General features: G+C 58.7%; 2 protein-coding genes and 1 long non-coding RNA gene across 13 annotated transcripts in view; 1 reads left to right on the forward strand and 2 right to left on the reverse strand.

Moving 5' to 3' along the window:
- KIF17 (kinesin family member 17) overlaps positions 1 to 1,478 on the reverse strand; it is a 47,970-nt gene extending 46,492 nt beyond the window's left edge. For 6 of the 8 annotated variants that reach the window (XM_042951851.1, XM_042951849.1, XM_042951852.1 and 3 more), the window contains exon 1: positions 1,159 to 1,471. In XM_042951851.1, the coding sequence (XP_042807785.1) occupies positions 1,159 to 1,389 (231 nt within the window). In that variant the 5' untranslated portion in view covers positions 1,390 to 1,471. Of the gene's footprint in view, positions 1 to 1,158 lie in introns of all 8 variants that reach the window. The other 2 variants (XM_042951854.1, XM_042951855.1) reach the window with 2 other exon arrangements.
- A 2,278-nt stretch (positions 1,479 to 3,756) lies between these two features.
- SH2D5 (SH2 domain containing 5) lies at positions 3,757 to 11,028 on the reverse strand. Its single transcript, XM_042952957.1, has 9 exons — positions 10,774 to 11,028; positions 10,349 to 10,429; positions 9,787 to 9,861; positions 8,668 to 8,814; positions 7,159 to 7,407; positions 6,817 to 6,991; positions 6,412 to 6,520; positions 5,757 to 5,916; positions 3,757 to 5,090 (listed from the first exon to the last, which is right to left on the reverse strand). Exons 1-9 carry the CDS (start codon positions 10,858 to 10,860, stop codon positions 4,887 to 4,889), a joined length of 1,287 nt encoding a protein of 428 aa, XP_042808891.1. The 5' UTR covers positions 10,861 to 11,028; the 3' UTR covers positions 3,757 to 4,886.
- LOC122228091 lies at positions 5,748 to 12,975 on the forward strand. 4 transcript variants are annotated; one of them, XR_006206404.1, is made up of 6 exons: positions 5,748 to 6,154; positions 6,819 to 6,921; positions 6,996 to 7,048; positions 7,185 to 7,359; positions 12,227 to 12,420; positions 12,806 to 12,975. It is a non-coding gene; the product is annotated as an uncharacterized LOC122228091 (long non-coding RNA). The 4 variants fall into 4 exon arrangements; XR_006206403.1 differs by lacking the exon at positions 6,996 to 7,048 and adding an exon at positions 8,224 to 8,295; XR_006206402.1 differs by lacking the exon at positions 6,996 to 7,048 and having other exon boundaries at positions 7,173 to 7,359.
- The last annotated feature ends 6,057 nt before the right edge of the window (positions 12,976 to 19,032 follow it).

The following is a 19,032-nucleotide window of genomic DNA, read 5'->3' on the forward strand; positions in this document are numbered from 1 at the left end:
CCTGGCCATCCCAGAGTTTGGGAACGCAACCTGGGGAGAGCTGCCCTCGTCCCCCGGGGCATCACCTCCATCAGGCCCTGACCACCGGGGAGTTCTTCAGCCCTGCCAAGGGCTTTGACTGAGCCTTCACAGAAGAGATGGGGCCACCAAAGGAGGTGCTCTGGAGGATGGTGACTGGCCTGCCAGTGAAAGCAAAAAGGGTCCTAAAATGCATTTGGGAAACGCTGGGTTCAGAAAGTCAAACCAGTTCCTTTGCTGCAAGAGTCCCCAGAGCTCAGGTGTCATAATGTGCCTTGTGAAGCTTCACACCAGGGAGGCCGAACGCAGCATTTCCCAAACTTCCATTTTTCGTGGGACAATCTGTGACATCTCACTTAAACTAGTGATCTGCTGAGCAGTGAACAGGTAGGTGGAGAGGCGTTGGTAGAAAGGAAGAGCCCTTGGCCAGAAGGCATGAGGCAGAGTTTCAGCCACTCCTCTGCTAGAAACCCACCATCGGAGCCTGGGCAAGTTTCCCTCCTCTGGGCCTCAGTCTCCCTATGTCCCAAATGTGCCAGCTACCTGGTGTGAGTGCTCTGGAAAGCAAAAGCCCTATTAAGGGTGACAAACTGTTGCTGGAGAAAATGGTAGGTTAGACCAAAGGTAATGGGGTTCCATTCCTCCAAGACTAAGGCAGGAGGGAAGCGGCGGTCTCCCCCGCAGGCTTGACTCAGGGAGGATGACAGGGGATTCTGAATGCTGAGGGGAGGAAGCAGAGGCCATGGCCTGGGAGCAGGAGGAGGTGGCGGCGGCGGCTGGGGGCAGCGGCTAGAGCATTGAGAGAAGGCCTCAAGTTCTCAGATGACGGTGGAGGGCTGGGGGGTGGAAGGTCTTGGGGACTGGAGCAGTTGTGGGCAGGGGACTGGAAGGGGTGGAGGTGAGGACGTGCTTTGGCGTTGCAGACGGTTGCAGAGACCCGGGCGTGGGGGCTGGAGGTGGGTCCCAGCCGTGTCCTGCCTAGACAAAAGACTTCAGCCCAACCTGCTGGTGCCCACCCACGCTCCTCCGGAAGCTAGTTCCCGCCCAGCTCTGGGTACAGTGCCATCCGCTCAGGACCCCTGGCGTGGCCCCCAGCCCTGCCTGGCCGGTCCTCGGAGGCGGCCTCCCGGGCGCCCTCACCTCCACCAGCGGGTAGGCGATCTCGTTGTAGATCTGCTCGGTGAAGTGGTCCATGTGGTAGGCGCCGTCGAAGGTGAACTGCTTGGGGGGCTCGTCGGCAGCGCCCGGGTTCTGGATGAAGCACTGGCCGCGCGCGGAGTCCACCGTCACCACGGGCTGGCAGTTCAGCTCCCGCTCCCGCTGATTCATGGGGCGGCAGCGCACCACCACCTTCACCGACTCCGAGGCCATGGCGCCGCGGCTGGAGGCCCCCCGGCGCGGCGCGACGTGAGCCGCACGGCTGGGACGCTCGACGGCCCGGGCCGGGGGGCGGGGCCAGCGCCGGTCGCGGGGGGCGGGGCCTCGCGGCAGGGGCGGGGCCGCGGCGGGGGGCCGGGACTCCTCGGGGGGCACCCTGGGAGAAGGAGAGGGGCGGTGCGGGGGTCGCAGGACCGGAGCCGGGCCGCCGCCTCCTCCCGCGCCAGGGTTCGTCCGTCCCTGAGGCCCGGCCCGGGGAGAGGGAAGTGGGAGATCCGCGCTGCAGGCGCCGCCACAGGACCTGAGCCCCGGAACCGCCCCGGCCGCCCGCTGGCACGCGCTCCGCCGCGGCTTTCGCGGTTGCCGGGCAACACCCGTGGCGTCACAGCCGCGGGCTCCCGGGGCGTCCCCGCGTTCGCGGCGCCTCGTTGCAGGAGCATCTCCTAGCTGCAGGCGGGTCCAGGCGGCCCGCTTTGCTGGAGCGTCTGCCCGCTTCTTACCAGGGCTTCAAGTCCGCTCTCTCCTCTGATCCCCACCGCCCAGTTCAGAGAGGTTAAGCAACTTGTCCGAGGTTGCCCAGCTAGGGCAAGGAGGCCAGGCTTGACTCCGCCTCAAGAGAGATACAGGAGGCGGGGCCTTATGCGGGGACTAGAGACCTACCGAGAAAGGGGACAAGGACCTTGCGGTCTTCTATCCACATCCCTCTACTGACTCAGGAGAGGGCCGCCCAAAGCCTGTTACGGCCTCCGACAGAGCAAAGCTTCCTTCTAATGCTGCCCTAGTTTTTTCTAAGACCCAGCTTAAAAACACAAAAAAAGGGGCGCCTGGGTGTCTCAGGCTCTGGTCATGCTCTGGTCATGATCTCAGGGTTGGTGAATTCGAGCCCGGCGTCAGGCTCTGTGCTGACAGCTCAGAGCCTGGAGCCTGCTTCGCATTCTGTGTCTCCCTCTCTCTCTGCCCCTAACCCACTCGCACTCTCTCAAAAATAAGCATAAAAAAATATTTTTAAAAACACACAAAACAAAACCATTTTTGAGAGACAAAATCTTTTGGCTGGAGAGGGTGCCAGGACCATATCCGCTGGCTCTGTACAAGTCCCTCCAGCCAGAATAACGGGCTGTCATTTTTCTGTGGGATGTACCCACTGAAGGTTTTAACTGGAGACACGATTTGAATAAAGCTACCTACCCTATCCCTTCAGGACACCCTGAGCCCCTCCCCCCGCCCCACCCCCACCCCCGCCGGGGAGGACAAGATCTCCGTCTGGTTCACCATTCAGCACCAGCTGAAGGTATGGTTGGCAAACCAAGACAGGCAAACTGGACAGAGACCTTGCCTTTCAAAGGAAAAGTCTGTACTAGACAATCCGAAGAAATGCATTTTATTTGTTTCAAGTCCACACAGTAAGGAGAGCTGGCTACCCAGGTGGTGCTGGTTGGAACAAAGAGAAAGCTGACTTATGATTTAAGACACTGAAGCGTCTGCGCACATGGGTCAAGAAACTTGCTGTTTATACCACGTGATGAATGCTGTGCTGCAAGGGAATGTTAAAGTGCTTTGAGAACATTCCTGATACCTTGTCCACATGGATGATTTGTGCAACAAAACCCATCTCTTGTAGAGCTAAGCTTGGTCCTAAGCCTGGGCCAGTCACCAGGTCTTCTTAAACATGTGCCTCTGGTGCTGCAAGCCTGAACACCCTATCAGCAAACCCCTTTTCTTGCCAGTGAAATGTGAGACCACGCCTCCCACTAGAGACCAGGGGACTGTGGGTTCCGGTGGCAGTCCCTGGTGGAAATGGCTGTATGATGAGCCCCACTCACATTCAGTATAAAATCAGTGCTGTGGTGCCAGTGAAAAGAACCCCCAAAGGACAGCTTCCTCCTATCCCTTTTATCCCTTTTGACAAGACCACTTCCTGGGCAGGAGATTGTAAGCTGGGAACACCAGGCCTGACTTTCCGAGGGTCCTCCCTTTTTTCTCTTCCGTCAGGGCCGCCCTCTCCCTTCCAGGAGTCAGAAATCTGTCATTTTCAAGGCACTGAACAGTCACATCCCACTCCCAGATGGGGGAGGGCAGCCCCCACATTCGTGACTAAGCCTCTGCCTCAGGAATAGAGAAGTTCATACGAAGTAAACTTGCTCCCTAAATAATTTGGTATTCATGTCTGTCCGTCAAGCTTGCCTCTAAAGGGGGGGGCGGGGGGGCACCTGGATCTGTCAGTCACTTCAGGGCTATTGCCTTAGAGCAGAATCATTTCTCTGTACTCCCACTCCCTGCTGAGGCCAACGCCCACAACCACCCCCCCCCCCCCCCCCCCGGCAGGGTCCACAACAGTTCTACCTTTGGATGGCTGTACTGTGACCCAGCCCCAGGGGGCTTGGGCTGGTGAGGTAGCCCCTGACAACCAGAGCCAGCCAGCGCCACGTTATGGGAAGTGGACCAAAACCAGGTGGCTTCCCAGGCAGCCGCTAGACCCAGAATGGCCTGCAGAATAAGTTGAATAGAGCCCCGGTCACCCCAGTACTCCTGCGGCTCACTGCTGGCCCCTGCCAGTCAAACGGACAAAGGAAACGAGCCAGCGTGTGCGGTGTGTGTGCGGTGTGTGTGTGTGCACGCGCGCGTCTTGGTGGTTCTTGGGGTTGTTGGGGAGGGGTGAGACGGGGCATCCCTCCACAGAAGGCAGGAATCACAACCCTGTGGTTTTGAGTGGAGACCAACCAGCCTTTCTAAGCAACACAGAGGTTCTTTGCCCTGTCTGCTGGTTCACATCCCTTCTGCACACAGGTGTCCGCCTGGGCTTGGGGGGCAAGGCTCTTCGTCCATTCTGCCATCCTATGCCCCCGTAACCCTCATTTCTCAACACTCAAGGGAGACTGCCTTAATCTCAAATGATGTCAGAAACAGGCATGCTCTCTCTGTCAGCCTGGGTGTAGCTCAGCCCAGACGCCATGCCCACTAGCTCCTCCGAGGCCTGTTTCCCTCATGGACAGAGCGGCTTGCCCCCAGGTCTTTGCCCACAGTGAGGACTCGCTCGCTCCTGCCTCCCCAGACACCTCTCCCTTACATGGCTGGCAACCTCAGTCAGGTGCCCTCGGGAGACTCCCAGTCAGGGCCACAAGGCCTGGCCGCCTTAGGAGGCCATGTCCCTGGTGAGCACACCTTCCTGCCCACCTCAGAAGGCTCCCCTCCGAGGAGTAAGGTGAAGCCTAGAGACAAGCATCCAAAGTCACCCAGCAAGTTAACAGAAGCCTGGAGCTCCACCTGCCCCTCCTGCAGTCTCAGCGGTCACGTCCTACGAGAAGCCATGGGCAATCCCCAGTGCCAGGGCTCCCCACCCCCACCACAGGCAGTGAAGTGACGGAAGACTGGTCCAAGGGGCAGAGTGACTGGATGGAACTGGTGACCAGCGGGGTGGCAGAGGGCAGGGCGGCCCGCTGAGGCCCAGGAGCCAGGGTGAGGCAGGGCCAGTGGGCATAGGGCCCAGCCTCCTAGCCCAGGCCCTGCAGCTCTGCCTCGGACTTGGCATGGCCAAGGGGCCGCAGTGTCCGGGGGGGTCTGCCCTCGGACCCCCAGTCCTGCTCCTCATAGCCAGGATTCAGGCGGCCCATGTTGAGGGAGCAGAAGAAGCTTCGCCCCGTCCCAGCATGGTGTTCCACCAGGGCCTCCAGGTTGGCGAACTCGGCAGGCAGGTGCTAAGGAGGAAAAGGCCGAAGCTCCAGCTCCCTGTCTCCCCATGGCTCCGCTCTGGACACCAACCACCCCTTCACAGGGGATCCTGCCCCACTCCAGAAGGGAGGAAATTCAAGCCCAGAGAGGTCACTGTCCCGCTCACGGCAGAGCCAGACACCGTCTCCTCTCTTTCTCTCTTGCCAGCCTGGACAGGACTGAGCCATCCAGCTGGTGATAAGGGCATACACCCAGTCCCTGGAAACCTGTGGTCAGGTCAAGACTCCAGACCTAGAAGCCCAGGGGCTGGGTGAGCTTAGACTAGCCCCTGCCCTCTCTGAATCAGTTTCCAGCTCTGCTAAAAAAAAAAATGGGCTAGGTTGTGTGGGAAAGCCACTTTTAAAAGCCAGCATCCCTATAGGAATGGGAGACATGACCGGGCCCAAGCCTCTACACTGGAGGTCTCTTCCAAAAGGCCACTCCGGAGAGAGGGGCCTGAGGGCGGGGCGGTAGAGAGAGGTGGGGCCAAGCGGGGCCTGAGGGCGGGGCCAGCAGGGCAAGATGGAGAGTTAAATAAGGGGTGTGGCCAGAGAGAGCCAATGGGGCACCGTGATGAGGCGAGGGGGCTTCGTGGCTAGAAAGGGTGGGGCCTGAGGGCCGGGACGGGGCCGAGCAGGCTGCCCCACACTCACCTCCACGCAGTAGCGGCCCAGGTGGTTCCGGAAGACCTGGTGGGGCACCACGCCGCATTGTGTCCGCACTGACAGGCACCACTGGCCACTGGCGCCCGGCTCAGGCCACAGCAGGAAGGCCCCAAGGACGTCTCTCCGCAACAGGGCCAGGGCACTGGGCCTGGGAGGGCAGGAGGGAGAGGCTGAAGACGGGAGCCCCGGCCTCAGGTCGCTCCCCGGGGCAATGGCGTAACTGGAAACCAGGCTTGACCCAGAGTAGTGGGCCCTCCACAAAAGGAAGCTTTTAGACTCCCATCCTAAGAGGCTTCTGAGGGGTCCCTAGCTGCTGACCGCTTCAAGGCCCAACCGGGAGAGTTTTGAAGAGCTGATTAGGAAGCCGCTGCCCTGTGACAGGCCAGGTGCTGACAGCTTGACCTGAGTTATCCCATCTGATCCTCTCCACAGACCTGTGATGAAGGTCCTCTTATTATTCCCACTTTACATTTGAGACACTTGAGGCCCAGTAGGGTGAAGTCCTTGGCCTGAGGCCACCAAGGTCAGGATGGCTCTGCCCTTGTACAGAAATGTGCACATGTCAGGGCCCTGAGGGAGCCCACAATCCATTCCTCTGCCCACCCCAGGGGCTGGGCATCCGGCCAGGCCAGGCCCCTCCTACCTGGAGATGCCAGCAAAGGCCCAGATGTTCTCCGTCAGACTGCCCTCACTCTCCACCAGGCACGAGGGACCACCAGGCCCCCGGGGCCACGCTTCCCACGCAGCAGGGACTATGGAGACCAGCCGCGGTCAGAGGAAGAGGCCCAGCCCACAACAGACCCCACACCCCCACGCTCGTCTCCTCACCAAGACTCCCCCAGCAAAGACACATCCGCACAAGGCACACCCCACTCACACCCACTCACCAGCTGAAGCACACCCACAGCTGTACCATCACCTATGCGAGCCCCCCAAGCATGCAGACCGACATGCAAACTCCCGTGGACACGCACATAACCACACACAGGCCCAGCCTCTCTGATTCACAAGGGCGCACTCAGGCCTGCGCCCCTGCTTTGCAACTCACAGGCCTCCCGAGCTGACAGCTGCAGCTGAGTCTCATAGGTGCAGCCTCGGTAAGCCCCGGAGCGGATCACCTTGCTGCGAATGGCCTTCTTGCGCACCAGTGTGGGTGAGCAGTAGGGATTCCCCAGGCGGGCATGGCGGGTGCCCCCACGGCCTTCTGACTCTGACAGCTCCTTCTAGGGCACCAAGAGGGGCCGACAACGGGCAGGCAGACTCAGGCCCAGCCACGTCAGGTCAGGCAAAGCCCCCTCCCACTCAAGTCCAGCACTCCCCTCCTATGACCCCCCAACCCTCGCCCAGGTCCCCTGTCCACTGCCCGCTCCCTGGCTGGGGTGCCGCATACCCCACTGCCCACAGGCCCCTCTGCAGGAAGCCGCCGGAAGGAGACCAATGCATGAACGTTCTGTGAAAGCTGATCGCGGCTGAAGGGTTCCCGTACAAGGCCAGGGGGGCCCCCCGGGCTGGACAGTGGCTTCAGGGGCATGTCTCCTGCAGACGCCAGGCAGGGCTCAGGCTGTGCCCGCTCCTCAGGGTGCTGCAAGAGGTAAGCAAGCTGGAAGGAACGGCAGAGCAGCAGGTGCAGGATCTGGACCTAGGGAGGGGGAAGGGGTTGACTCAGTTGGGGCAGGTTTCCTGAGGAACCCCTTAGGCATCAGTGCAGGTAGCCCCTTGACTCGGGATCCTCTTCCGCATTCTTCCTGGGAAAACTCCTACTTATCCCCCAAAACTTCACCATGCAGTCCCCCCTACCACCCTCCTTTATTAACAAATACTGAGCATCTGTTTTGTTCCAGACATCATGCCTGGAGCTGGGAATACACAGGCTAAATGCACTCCTATCCCCTAGGTACACCCTGTGTCAGTACCCTCTTAGAGCAGTGGCTAAGAGCCCAGGTCCTCCAGTCACACAACCTGGGATCCAATCCTGGCTCTGTCATGTAAGGGGCTGCTCTGTGACTCTAGGCAGAGCATGGCACTTCCGTGCCTCAGTCTCCTTATCTCCACTTCCCTGTGCTCCTTTAGTGAAATGGAGCACAGAAAGCCCCCAGCATGGGCCCACTGCTCTGGGGCCAGTACATTCTACCCACCACACACATTATCTAGCTCCAACATATTGGAACCGTGAGCTCCGGAAGATCAAGGGCAGTGTCTCAGCCACCTGTCATTCCAGCAGCCAGCACAGAGCTGGAGACACAGGGGTGATGGCAAATCATTGCTGGATGGAGCCAAGCCAACCTCCGCTTGCCGAACACTTGGCTGTCAAGGCTCTGTGGTTCACGTCCATCACACTAGCTTTGACTTCCAGGATCTGTCCGCTCACCCTCTAGCTCCGAGGGGCCAAGCACTAGAGCGGTTCATGACCTGGACCCAGTTTCTGCTCTCACAGAATTCCCTTGTCTGTCATCAGGGACAGACCAATGCTACAGCGCGGCTCATGTCACAAGACCTCAGAAGGGAAGAGTGGTCTAGAGGACTCCAGGTGGGCTTCACAGATACAGGGACTAGCCTTGAAGGGCAAGTTGGAATTTGCCAGAAGGGGAAGGGAATTCCAGGCAGAGAGGACAGCATGAGCAAAGGCCTGGCAGTGTGACCATCCAATTTCTAAGCACGTGTCCTGACACCCACTTCCAGGCCCCGGGAATGCTGAGGCCGCTAACTTGCTTTTGTGGCGTCCCCGGTGGGGCAGAGCCACAGAAGGAGCAGGTGTGACAAAGAGTGCCTGCCTGGAGGGGGCTCGGGCCAGCTTGACTAAGCCCTCGGAGGCCTCGGTCCCCTGGAGGCCCTGCTGACGCACAGCACACCCCCCAACCCCACCCTCAGTGATGGTTCCCCTGCCCCAGGCCCCAGATACCTCTCCGGGCTGGTTGCCTACAAAGAGGTGGCAGAAGAGCTTGCTGGGTGGGCTCTGGGGGTTTCGGGCCATGAAGGCAAACTGGCAGTCAGCTGGGCACCAGGTAGAGTAGAGCACGCGCCTCAGAGCATGAGCCATCAGGAGCACCTGCGAAGGAGGGGGCGGGACAGCCTCCATCAGTCCCACCACCCGTGGGCCCCACACACCTGCCGGCTGGCCTCCCGGGCCTGCTCTCCAGCTTAGGGTCCACCAGCTCCCGGGGGAGGAGCTCTTGTCTCCTCCCAGGCCTGCCCAAACCCTGCTTCAAAGGGGAACCCTCGTCCTTCACATGGCCACTGGGCTTGGCCCCTTACTCCCCACTGCCAACCTGCTGGTTGGGATCGTCACCCCCATGCTGTGGAACTGAGGGCCGAAGTATTCACGGTCTGCAGGGTCACGGAGGCAGGCAGTGGCAGCAGGCCCTGGGGTCGCACCCCTGGTCTCTGGAGTCAGGTGACCAAGGTTTGAATCCTGGCTCTGCCCCACTCTGTGTGCCATGGGCAGGTAAGCACAGCCCTCTGAGCCCTTGTGACAATTGTTAAGGGGAGACAGTACCTCCCTCTGATGGGGTTGTGGGTGGGGGTCAGTGAGACCTCACGCACATGGCACAGGACCTGACCCCAGGGCCCCTGTGATGCACACGTCTGGGACACGATCTGCACCACAGTCTTAGGAGAGTGGCCCGGGGGTTGTGGGCTACACAGTCTGGCACGAGGTGAGCGTTCAACACACGCTGGCCTTGCACCGGGAGGAGGGTCAGCAACCAAGCAGGGGCTCCCAACTGGCCTCCAGTCTGAGTCTGGCCACAGCCCACCGGCCAACTCTGCACAGACTTACACAGAGGCCCGGGGACCTGCAAAAAGCTGGGGCTGACTGTCCTGACGCTCAGGCCAGGAGTTAATCCCCGGACATTCTGGAGAGCTTGCCAGAGGGCAGGGCCCTCAGAGACAGAATGTTCAAAGGCCCAGAGCAGGCTGGGGTGGTGGGGAGGCTCCAGGGGTGGCGCAGGGCCAGGCGCATTCTGAGGGAGTAGGACACTTGTCCCGTCCAGTCCTCACCTGCACCCACACGGGCTCCTACCTCACCCTCCCCGCTGTAGATCTTGAGGCCCTGAAGGCTGAATTTCAGGATGACAGCCCGGCGTCTGGGACAATCCTAGGCAGGAGAGAGTTGGATGGGCACAGGCATTACCTCCCAGGCCCTGCCTTGTCCCGCCCAGCCTCAGCATCAGTCACCACAGGCTGGTCAGCCAACCCCTCCCCAGCTGCCAAGGGACTGAGCGGTGGATGCCTCAAGAGCTGGGGAAGCGTGGATGGCTCCTGGCAGACCGCCCCCAGGAGGGCCATAGCTGGCCGTGTTATGACCATCCCCCACACGTCCCATCTATGGCTTCCACCCATGGGACACAGGTCACGACTGCCCAAGGGAAGGGGTCCCCGGGCATAAGGGACACGGCTATAGGAGCCTGGGTATGGCCCTCGCTGGGCCCGCTTCTCAGAATGGCTTTGGTGTCACCCCTCCCAGGGCCTCATTTGCTCCATCTGTGACTGGGGGGTTGGATCAGATGGTCTCGGGGCCATTCTAGCCTGACATTCCAAGGCTGTGATTCCCTGCCCGGGATGTGCCCTCCCCAGCTCCCTACCTTCAGTGCCCACAGCTGTTGTTGGACCAGCCACACGCTCTCCTGGGGGTCCAGGTCGTCCACAGGGAAGGAACCCACATACTGCTTGGGGGTGTGGTGAGGGCGGGAGGGAGGCAAGGCAGTTCCATGGCTCCTGATCCCCTCCTCCAAATCCCTCCCTCCTACCAACACACTCTCTGCTCTGTGGGGGAAGCGGTGGATAGTGACAGAGCACTGTGCTCGGGCCTAGTAGGCTCTCCCGCTTCCCAGCAGGTGGCTTTGCCCGAGCCGCTTTGCCCCTCTGAGGCCCTCACCTGTGCACACACACACATTCTGGAGCCCGGGACAGGGAGGGAAGACACAGAAATGGCTCCTCCCCGCTCCCCATGACCCGCCACTCAGTCACCACGCACCAGAGCGCACCCCGTGGGGGCGGCCCCACCCACCTGGGCGAACTTGGTGATGCACCTGGGCCGGTGAGGGGCTGGGCCGCAGTCAGAGGCTCTCCGGCCCCCTGCCCCGGCCTTCTGCATGGCCCCCAGGGTGCCCAGCTTCGAGCTCCACAGGGGAGGAGGCAGCAGAGGGCAGGGGAGAAGGGACGGTTCCCACGTTCCGGAGCCACGCTGCTCCCCTCAGAGGCCAGGGATCTCCTGCACCTCACAAATCCTTCCGGTGCACTTGCCGTGTGCCAGGCAGCATCCAGGGCACTGGGGACACAGGGAACACACAGCCCAGAACAAAATGACTGACTCCCTCCTGCCTCGGGGAGCCCACATTCTCGTGTGAAAGAAAGCGAACTCATCAATCAATAGGAGAAGGAATTTGCTAGGGGTGCCTGGGTGGCTCGGTGGCTCGCCCGTCTGACTCTTGGTTTCGGCCCAGGTCATAATGTCACAGTTTGTGGGTTCAAGCCCCAAGTCGAGCTCCGCACTGACCTCATGGAGCCTGCATGGGATTCTCTCTCTCTGTCCCTCTCTCTCTGCCCCTCACCCACTCATGCATGTGCCCACGCTCTAATAAACTTTAGAAGAGTTAAGAAAAAAAAAGATATGCCATACGCTAGACCATGATAAAGCAGAGAGGAGGCTATGATATGCAAGTTAGGGGTTGGCTGCAGCCGGGAAGGCCTCACTGAGGAGTGAGCTTTGGGAAAAGAGCCAAAGGTAGGGGTGTGGCAGGCCACACCCTGGGTCAAACACAGACATCTCTGTGCTCTGGGCCGGGCCTGCCCTGTCCAGGGTCCTGTAACCAGCCTGTACAAAGTGCCAGGAGCAGGTGGGGCACACTGGGAAGACACCACCTGAGAGGAGGGGTATGACAGCCGCCAGAACAGTCTGCAGAGTCACAGGATGGGCAGACCTTACCAGAAGAGTGGGCCAGAGCCAGGTCGGCATCGGCCTTGAATGTCACACCACAGGAATGTAGGCTGTGCCCCGCGGGCAGTGGGGAGCTATAGCAAGTTGCAAGGCAGGAGCTCTGTGATCTATGGGAGTGACCCATGAGCTGGATGGCCGGAGCTGCAGAGGCGGGGATGTGCTCCACAGGCCCTGGCCCATTCGGCCAGCCAGACTCCAGCCGCTGCCTGAAGCCCCCAGGGGGCCCTGTCCCCCAATCCAGCCCAGGTTTTGGTCTTTCCTAGGGCCCCTCTCCCAGAGCCACCAGTGGAGAGAAGGAAACCTCCCTTACTTAGACTGTCCTCAAGGACCAGGAGAGTGCTCACTCCCCCGAGAGCTCATGACCATTGCTGGTACACAGTGAATGAGGAGTCAAGGCTTCTCGAGAAAGAATGGCTGACTGCCTCTGCGTGGGTCCCCAATGACTCTCTCCCTTAGTTGTTGCTGGGGCCAACTCAGACCCTCCCACCTCCCTCCCCCATCCTGCCTGGCTCTGTCTCCCCAGACTACTTCTAATCACTGCACTTAGGATCAGAGAGACCTGTGTCCAGATGCTGTGTGGGTCTGGGCAAGCTGCCCCACCTCTCTGAGCCTCCATTTCCTCATCCCCAAACCTGGGATAATGTGAGGAGGCAAGACCTGAATGGAGGAGCAGGCACCCAGCATGATGCCATCTGGGCGGGGAGCGACACTGAACAGGTACAGAGAGGATGGGGGACCCCAAAGTCTGCTGTTCGGGAGGGAGCTTGGGAGGACAGAGAGGTCTGACCACTTCCAGTGCCCTCCTTACTTACACTGAAGGACTAGAAGACCTCCCAGTCTAGGAGAGCAAGTCAGAAGGAGAGCAAAGATTCCTGAGAAAGCAGGTGGCATCAGGGCCCCGCCCCGGCAGGAAATGGGCGTGTCCCACTTAGGCTCCACCCACCTTCAGACAGGTGCTTAGAAACTGACACTCCCAAGGCCAAGAGCCCAGGAACCGCACCTACCTCTGCCTGCCCAGACCTTCAGCCCCAGGCTCAGCGAGGGTGGGGGCAGCAGCAGCCTTCCAGTACATTCTGAGAGCAACCTACTACTTTACTTTCAGTGAGTCGCCAGCACCAGAAGAGCCAGAAATAAAGGCTGCGTGCTCCCCTTGATGCCTTCCTGGTTCCTCCCTCCTGTACTCTCTCCCCTCCTGCTTTTCTGGTCTCACACCCACTTTGTGATCCTGACCGTTCTTCACATCATGTCCATCACCTATCCTCCATTTGATGTTTAAATACAACAAAATTAGATGTGTAACTGGCACAAAAGCTATGTGGCCGCCATGCCAGGTATAAAGCTGGGGCTTCCAGTGACCTCGCCTTTTGCCCTCATTATCACATCATGGGCTGGGATGCCCTGGACCCGCAGGCAGTGGGAAACAGAGGAGGCAAAGGCCAAAAACCAAATGGGGCAAAAGGGAGACAAGAGGAGATAAAGGGCAGCCAGTGGAAGTGCGAATGGAGATGAGAGGACAAAATGAGAGACAAAGGAGGGATGGGAGCAGGGAGAGATAAGGAGCACATTTCCCACCCTTCCTGTGCTGACACAGCCCCTCAGACACTAAGGGTGTAAGACAGCCAAGAGCCACATGGGTCCGCAGGCACACTCACATTCGCTCTCACACATGCCGAGACAACTGTGTCTAGGGCTGCAAGCGGCCTCCTCCCTCCAGATCCAGAGCAGCAGCTTGCTTGGGGACACTCCACTGTCGGGATGGTGGAGGTGGGGGCGCCCCACCACCTACCATCTCTGGATCCTCCCCCCCCCCCCATTCCCCAGGAAACTGGAAGTTTGTCTCTTCCTCTCCCTCCCTCCCAAACCTCCCTCTCAGTGCATTTCAGCCCCAAGCCTGGAGTTGGGGGCTGCCCAAGGGACCAGTGAGGGTACCAGGCTCACCCCAACCCCGGGAGACAGACCTGCTTACTCATTCTGGGCACAAACACCCACTCATCGCTTTGGAACACAACTGTTTTTCCAAGGTTTTACACAGGAGACTGGTTGGGTCAGCACCTTTCTAGGGGGACACGTTTGGAATGAGGCTGGGGCTCTTCTCTTGCTCCTCTGAGGTTTTCCAGGTGGCCCTGCTTAGAGACAGGACACTGGATGGGTTGATCTGTGTCGAAGGGCAAGGACAGGGGCGCCTGGGTGGCTCAGTCGGTTAAGCGGCCGACTTTGGCTCAGGTCATGATCTCGCGGTCTGTGAGTTCGAGCCCCCGCGTCGGGCTCTGTGCTGACTGCTCAGAGCCTGGAGCCTGTTTCAGATTCTGTGTCTCCCTCTCTCTCTGACCCTCCCCCGTTCATGCTCTGTCTCTCTCTGTCTCAAAAATAAATAAACGTTAAAAAAAAAAAATTAAAAAAAAAAAAAAAAAGGGCAAGGACAGAAGCCCTCTACTGCACCGCATCACAGCTGAGTTGAGTCATGGCGGGGCCCACCTTTACAGCATCTTGGGAGACCGCTCAGCCTGGAGTCTGGGCTTAGCCAAGGGTAGTTCAGAGGGGTCAAGCCACTTGCCAAAGGTCACACAGCATAAGGGGGGGGGGGGGTTGGGAAGCAAGTCTGGGTCTCTGAGGGCTCTTCCCCTAGGCCACGGCACTGTCCTCAGACTCCCCTCCCCAGTAAAGCAAGGTGTCCACATTCGAGTTTGGTGAGTCCCAGTCTATCCAGCTGCCCGGAGCACCTCAGGTGCTAGGGGCTGATCTTAATCAGCAAAGCGGCTGCGTTCTCTGTCTGACTGCCTCTCTGCCCCGATGGTCTGGGGCTGCCAGAGCCCCTCCGGTCACCTGCCTCACCTCCACTATCTTTGGCTCAGCTGCACAAAAGAGCCTCCCTGCCCCAGCACACTCCTCGTGCCACCCTCACCTACCCTTGGCCTCCCGGTGGGAGGGGACTGGACCAAGCAGCCAGAGGGCAAGATCAGCATCACAGAGTGTGAGGTCCAGGAGGCCGGTATGACCTTGGGCAAGCCACTTAACCTCCCAGCCTCCATTTCCTCAACTGTAAAGTGGGGATAATAAGAGCAGCTGTCTCCTGGGTTGTTTGTTCCTTCCGAAAATATTTCAAGCGCCAACTACCTGCCAGGAACAAAACAGTCCCTGTCCTGGGGGGGGGGGGGCACCCAAGCTGGGTGGGGGGGTGGGGGGGAGGGTACTAGATAGCAACATTTCAGGGGACTTACGTGATCTGGAGAAAAACAGTAGGGTGGGGAGGATATGTGGTGTGGGTGTTCGGGGGGTGCTATTTCATACAGGGTGGTTGGGGACGGCCGCTCCAAGCAGACGACATTGAGCGGAAAGTGCTGTTTTCAGGATTAAGTGGGGCCGAAGGCACGCAGGGGGCCAGCGCCCGGGAGGCACAGAGCGCTGCCCAGCGCGGGTCATTCTTCCCGCTCTTACTGTCATTCCTGGGGACTGCGGCCAGGGCTTTGGGCTGACGGTACCCGGCCCGGGGCAGAGAAACTCCCCGGACCGACCGAGGGGCGAGCGAGGCAGGACGCCGGCGGAGGAACGGCGGGGGTGACGGCAGAGGTGACGGACGGTGACGGCGGAGGTGGCGGTGATGCGGGGCAGCGGCCGGGATGCTCCTCCCCAGCCGAGACCTCCTCCCCACCTCTGCGGCCGGGGACCGAACCCCGCTCCCGCCGACCCCTCCGGCCCCAGCCCCTGCCCGGCCCCCCTGCGCTCACTCACCGCGGCCTCCGCGTCTCGAGCGCCGTCGCCGCTGCTCCGCGCCGCACCCCCCGCGCGTCCTGCGCGTCTCCGCCTCCCGCCCCGCGGCGCCCCCCGCCCGCGCGCCCCCCACGTGGCCGCGGGAACTAGCACCCGAATCACCTGGCGGCGGCGCCCGGCGCTAACTCACCAATCGGCGCCCGCCGAGCGGCTCCGGTCGAGCGCGCCGCCCAATCAGCGGCCGCGAGGGGCCCTGGCACCGCCCCCGCCAGCTCTCGCCCCGGCGCCTCGGCGCTCCGCCTTAAAGGGCCTGAGGGGTCATCTCTGCCCACCGAGGGCGTCGCTACTCCGGCTGGGGACCCTCAGTGCCCAGGGCCTCGCCGGCCGTTCCCCTCTTTGAAGAGACCTCCCCTTTCTGCCCCCTAGCTAGCTCCTCCTTCTTCAAGCGGCGGCTCCAGCAGCTCCTCCTCCGGGAAGCCTTCCCAGACCACCAGGGACTCCCCTAACCCCTGGAGAGCCGTCGCAACTCTTGCTGGTCACCCCACTCCTCTTACTAGAGTGCAAGCGGCACTGATGAGAAGGGGCTTCCATCCCCAGTGCGCAGGACAGAGCCTGTTCCGTTCAGTGATTGCTGTCTCGGTGAGTGAGTGAACGCGCCGAGGACCGGGTCTCCGCCGAGGCAACCCAGCTAGCCGCACCCTTCCTCCTTCGCCCTCAGATGGTAGGGGGTATCGCGGATCCTCTTCCTCATCCTTTTCCCGCCGGGCCGGTTTCCTAGAAGGATCAGTTGAGTCTGCCCAGTTCAGCGTGAACCTTGGTCACTGTACGTGGGCCGTGACCCTGTCCTTTGGGTGAGCAAATCCAGCCAGAGTGTCAGCTAGAGCTTTGAACTGGAAAGCACTTTCGTTCCCGTCAGGCCAAGCACCTTGTAGGTGCCAAAAAATAAATTGCAAACCCAATTCAACCCGGCCTTCGGTGTAAGTGAGACGTGAGTTTCACCGCAGAGAGGAGACGCCAGACATTGCCTATGTGCTTACTCTTCAGAAAAAAGGGCACCGGGGCTCACGTCCAGTGGGAGAGCAAAGGCTGCACCCCAGGAAGGGACAGAGGCGGAGGAGGCAGAGAAACAAGGTCTGGGGCTGAGAGCCTCAGGTGAGTTCCAGGAGGAGGCTGGTTTGAGCCCCACCTCTGTTCTGGGCATTCCCTTGGTCTCCCCAGAACATCCGCGTGCCCTTCCAGAGGCAGCTTTGGGGCGTATTGGTTAGAGGCTTGGCCCCAACTTTGGGCACGTTGTCTTACCAGATGTGAGACCTTGGGCAAACACCTTAATCCCTGTAATCCTGGGTGCCTCATCTGCAAGTGTTACTAACGCCTGACGCATAGTGACGTGAGGATTCCAGTGAGTTTCCTGGGCAAAGTGCTTGGCACAGTACCTGACCCACAGTAAGTGAAATGCTCAATAATTAATACCAGCTGGTGTTGGACAGAAGCTAAAGGGTTAATTCTTACTAGCTTTCTTTAAAAAAAAAAAAAAGCATGTAAATTTTAAATAGAGGACTTACCAATCAATTACCGGATTCGAAGTCCTACTTGGACTCTTCAGAGAAAACAACACAAGCCACAGTTGTCTTTAACTACTGGCTCTCACAAGTTTCTGATGCATACAATTACTTCTGAGGCATACGCTTTTTTAAAACAGTGACAGGAATTTGTTTCAGGGCAAAATGAAAAAAGACCAAGGAATTAAATTCAGATGGTGAAAAAAGTAAATCAGAAAGAGAATTCTGCTTTCTAAACCTTTATCGGGATAAGGGGACAGAGGGTCAAGGTCTCAGTGGCCGGCACTGTGCTAGGTCCCAGAGATACTGAGATTTACAACAAAACACCACAATCGGGAAAGATAATGTGTGAAATATGTATGTGACATTGGCTCCTGACCACCAATTGGGTGGTTGGTCTTCACCCTCAAGAATACAACGTTTCTTTCTTTCTTTTTTAATGTATATATTTTTAATGTTTTATTTTTGAGAGAGAGAGTGTGTGTGTGTGAACCGGAGAGGGGCAGAGAGAGAGAGAGAGGGAGACACAGAATCCCAAGCAGGCTCCAGGCTCTGAGCTGTCAGCACAGAGCCCGAGGTGGGGCTCAAACTCACCAACCGCGAACCACAAGATCATGACCTGAGCAGAAGTCGGATGCTTAACTCACTGAGCTACCCAAGCGCCCCAGGAATACAATGTTTCAAAACCAAATGCCTTTGTCCATTTGAAGTTCATTCCTTCATCTCTATTTATGTATCAAAGTAATGTAACTGCTCACCTGAGCTATTCCCCCACGTTACCAAGTTCAGTTGATCTAATTCCACTAAAAGCACAGAAACTCTGAGCTTCTGCTATGCATGCCACCTTACTAAAGGTCCGGGAGATGTAAAAGCTGCGGTTTGCATCAAAGGAAACAAATTCCGCTGGGTGTCGGCCATCTCCTGGGTAGGCTAACCTAGTTCCGTGCAGGACGACAGCATACAACGGTCATCACCGCGTCGTCATCCGCCCCAGGTATCTCGTCCTGCACCGATGACAACACAGCTCCCGGGAGCCAACAGGGTAGAACTTCAGCCCCTGGGTTAGTGACTCACTTCTGCAGGAAGCCGAAAGGAGCTATTTCTATGAAGCAGAGGAAGAAATGACAAAAAAAAAAAAAAAAAAAAAAAAAAAAAAGAGGCAAGCTAGGGTGCTGAGTTTATGATCCCTGAACATGTTAGGGCACACATGGTTATTTCCTGATGAGTCAATGATAATTACTAAACTACAGCTGTGAGCTTGCTATCACAATCTCCCCTTTTTTCTCTAAACTTTCAGAATCTGGTACTGGGGTTGCCGGCTGATGAAGGTGAGCGGGAAGTAACATCACATCATTTCAGGTCTGATCGCCACGCCGGTGGGCTTGCAGCAGCCCTCAGAACACCTCCCCCTCCACATCTGGTTTTCACGGCGCAAGCTCCCATCCGTTTCCTCAGTTAGCACCTTCCCGCAGTGACGGTTACTTTCAACCTTGAGCACCATTATTGCATTCCCTAAGGTATGTCCTAACGGCTGTCCCTGCAACCTACCCCCAAGATTGCACCCTCCCAAAGTGACTGGCCTAGAACACAAACGAAAACCAAACACAAAGATGTGTTATGGGGCTGAACTGTTTCTCCTCCCTTAACCTCCCGTTATTGAAGCCCTAACCCCTAGTGCCTCAGAATGTGACTGTGACTGAGAGGGTCTGTAAAGAGGTAAATTAAAATGAGGTCATTAGGGTGAGCACTCATCCCGTATCAGCAGGGTCCTTTTAAGAAGAGGAAATTTAGGGGTGTCTGGTGGCTCAGTCAGTTAAACGTCCAACTCTTGATTTCAGCTCAGGTCATGAGCTCATTGTTCACGAGTTTGAGCCTCTGCACTGTCAATGCGGAGCCTGCTTGGGATTCTCTCTCTCCCTCTCTCTCTGCCTCTCCCCCCCACCTCACCTTTTAAATGTATTTTCGAGAGAGGGGAGGGGCAGAGAGAGAGGGGGAGACACAGTCCAAAGCAGGCTCCAGGGTGTGACCTGTCAGCACAGAGCCTGGTGCGGGGCTTGAACCC

Source organism: Panthera leo, chromosome C1, assembly GCF_018350215.1.
Source record: "Panthera leo isolate Ple1 chromosome C1, P.leo_Ple1_pat1.1, whole genome shotgun sequence".
NCBI lineage: Eukaryota > Metazoa > Chordata > Mammalia > Carnivora > Felidae > Panthera > Panthera leo.

Excerpts from the sequence above, each read along its gene's own strand:
- SH2D5 (XM_042952957.1), bottom strand. The coding sequence starts at position 10,860 with ATGCAGAAGGCCGGGGCAGGGGGCCGGAGAGCCTCTGACTGCGGCCCA. Across the intron at positions 6,992-7,158 it reads AGGGGCCTGTGGGCAGTGGG|AAGGAGCTGTCAGAGTCAGA; the intron begins GTATGCGGCACC and ends TTGGTGCCCTAG. Across the intron at positions 5,091-5,756 it reads TGGGCCGCTACTGCGTGGAG|CACCTGCCTGCCGAGTTCGC; the intron begins GTGAGTGTGGGG and ends TTTCCTCCTTAG.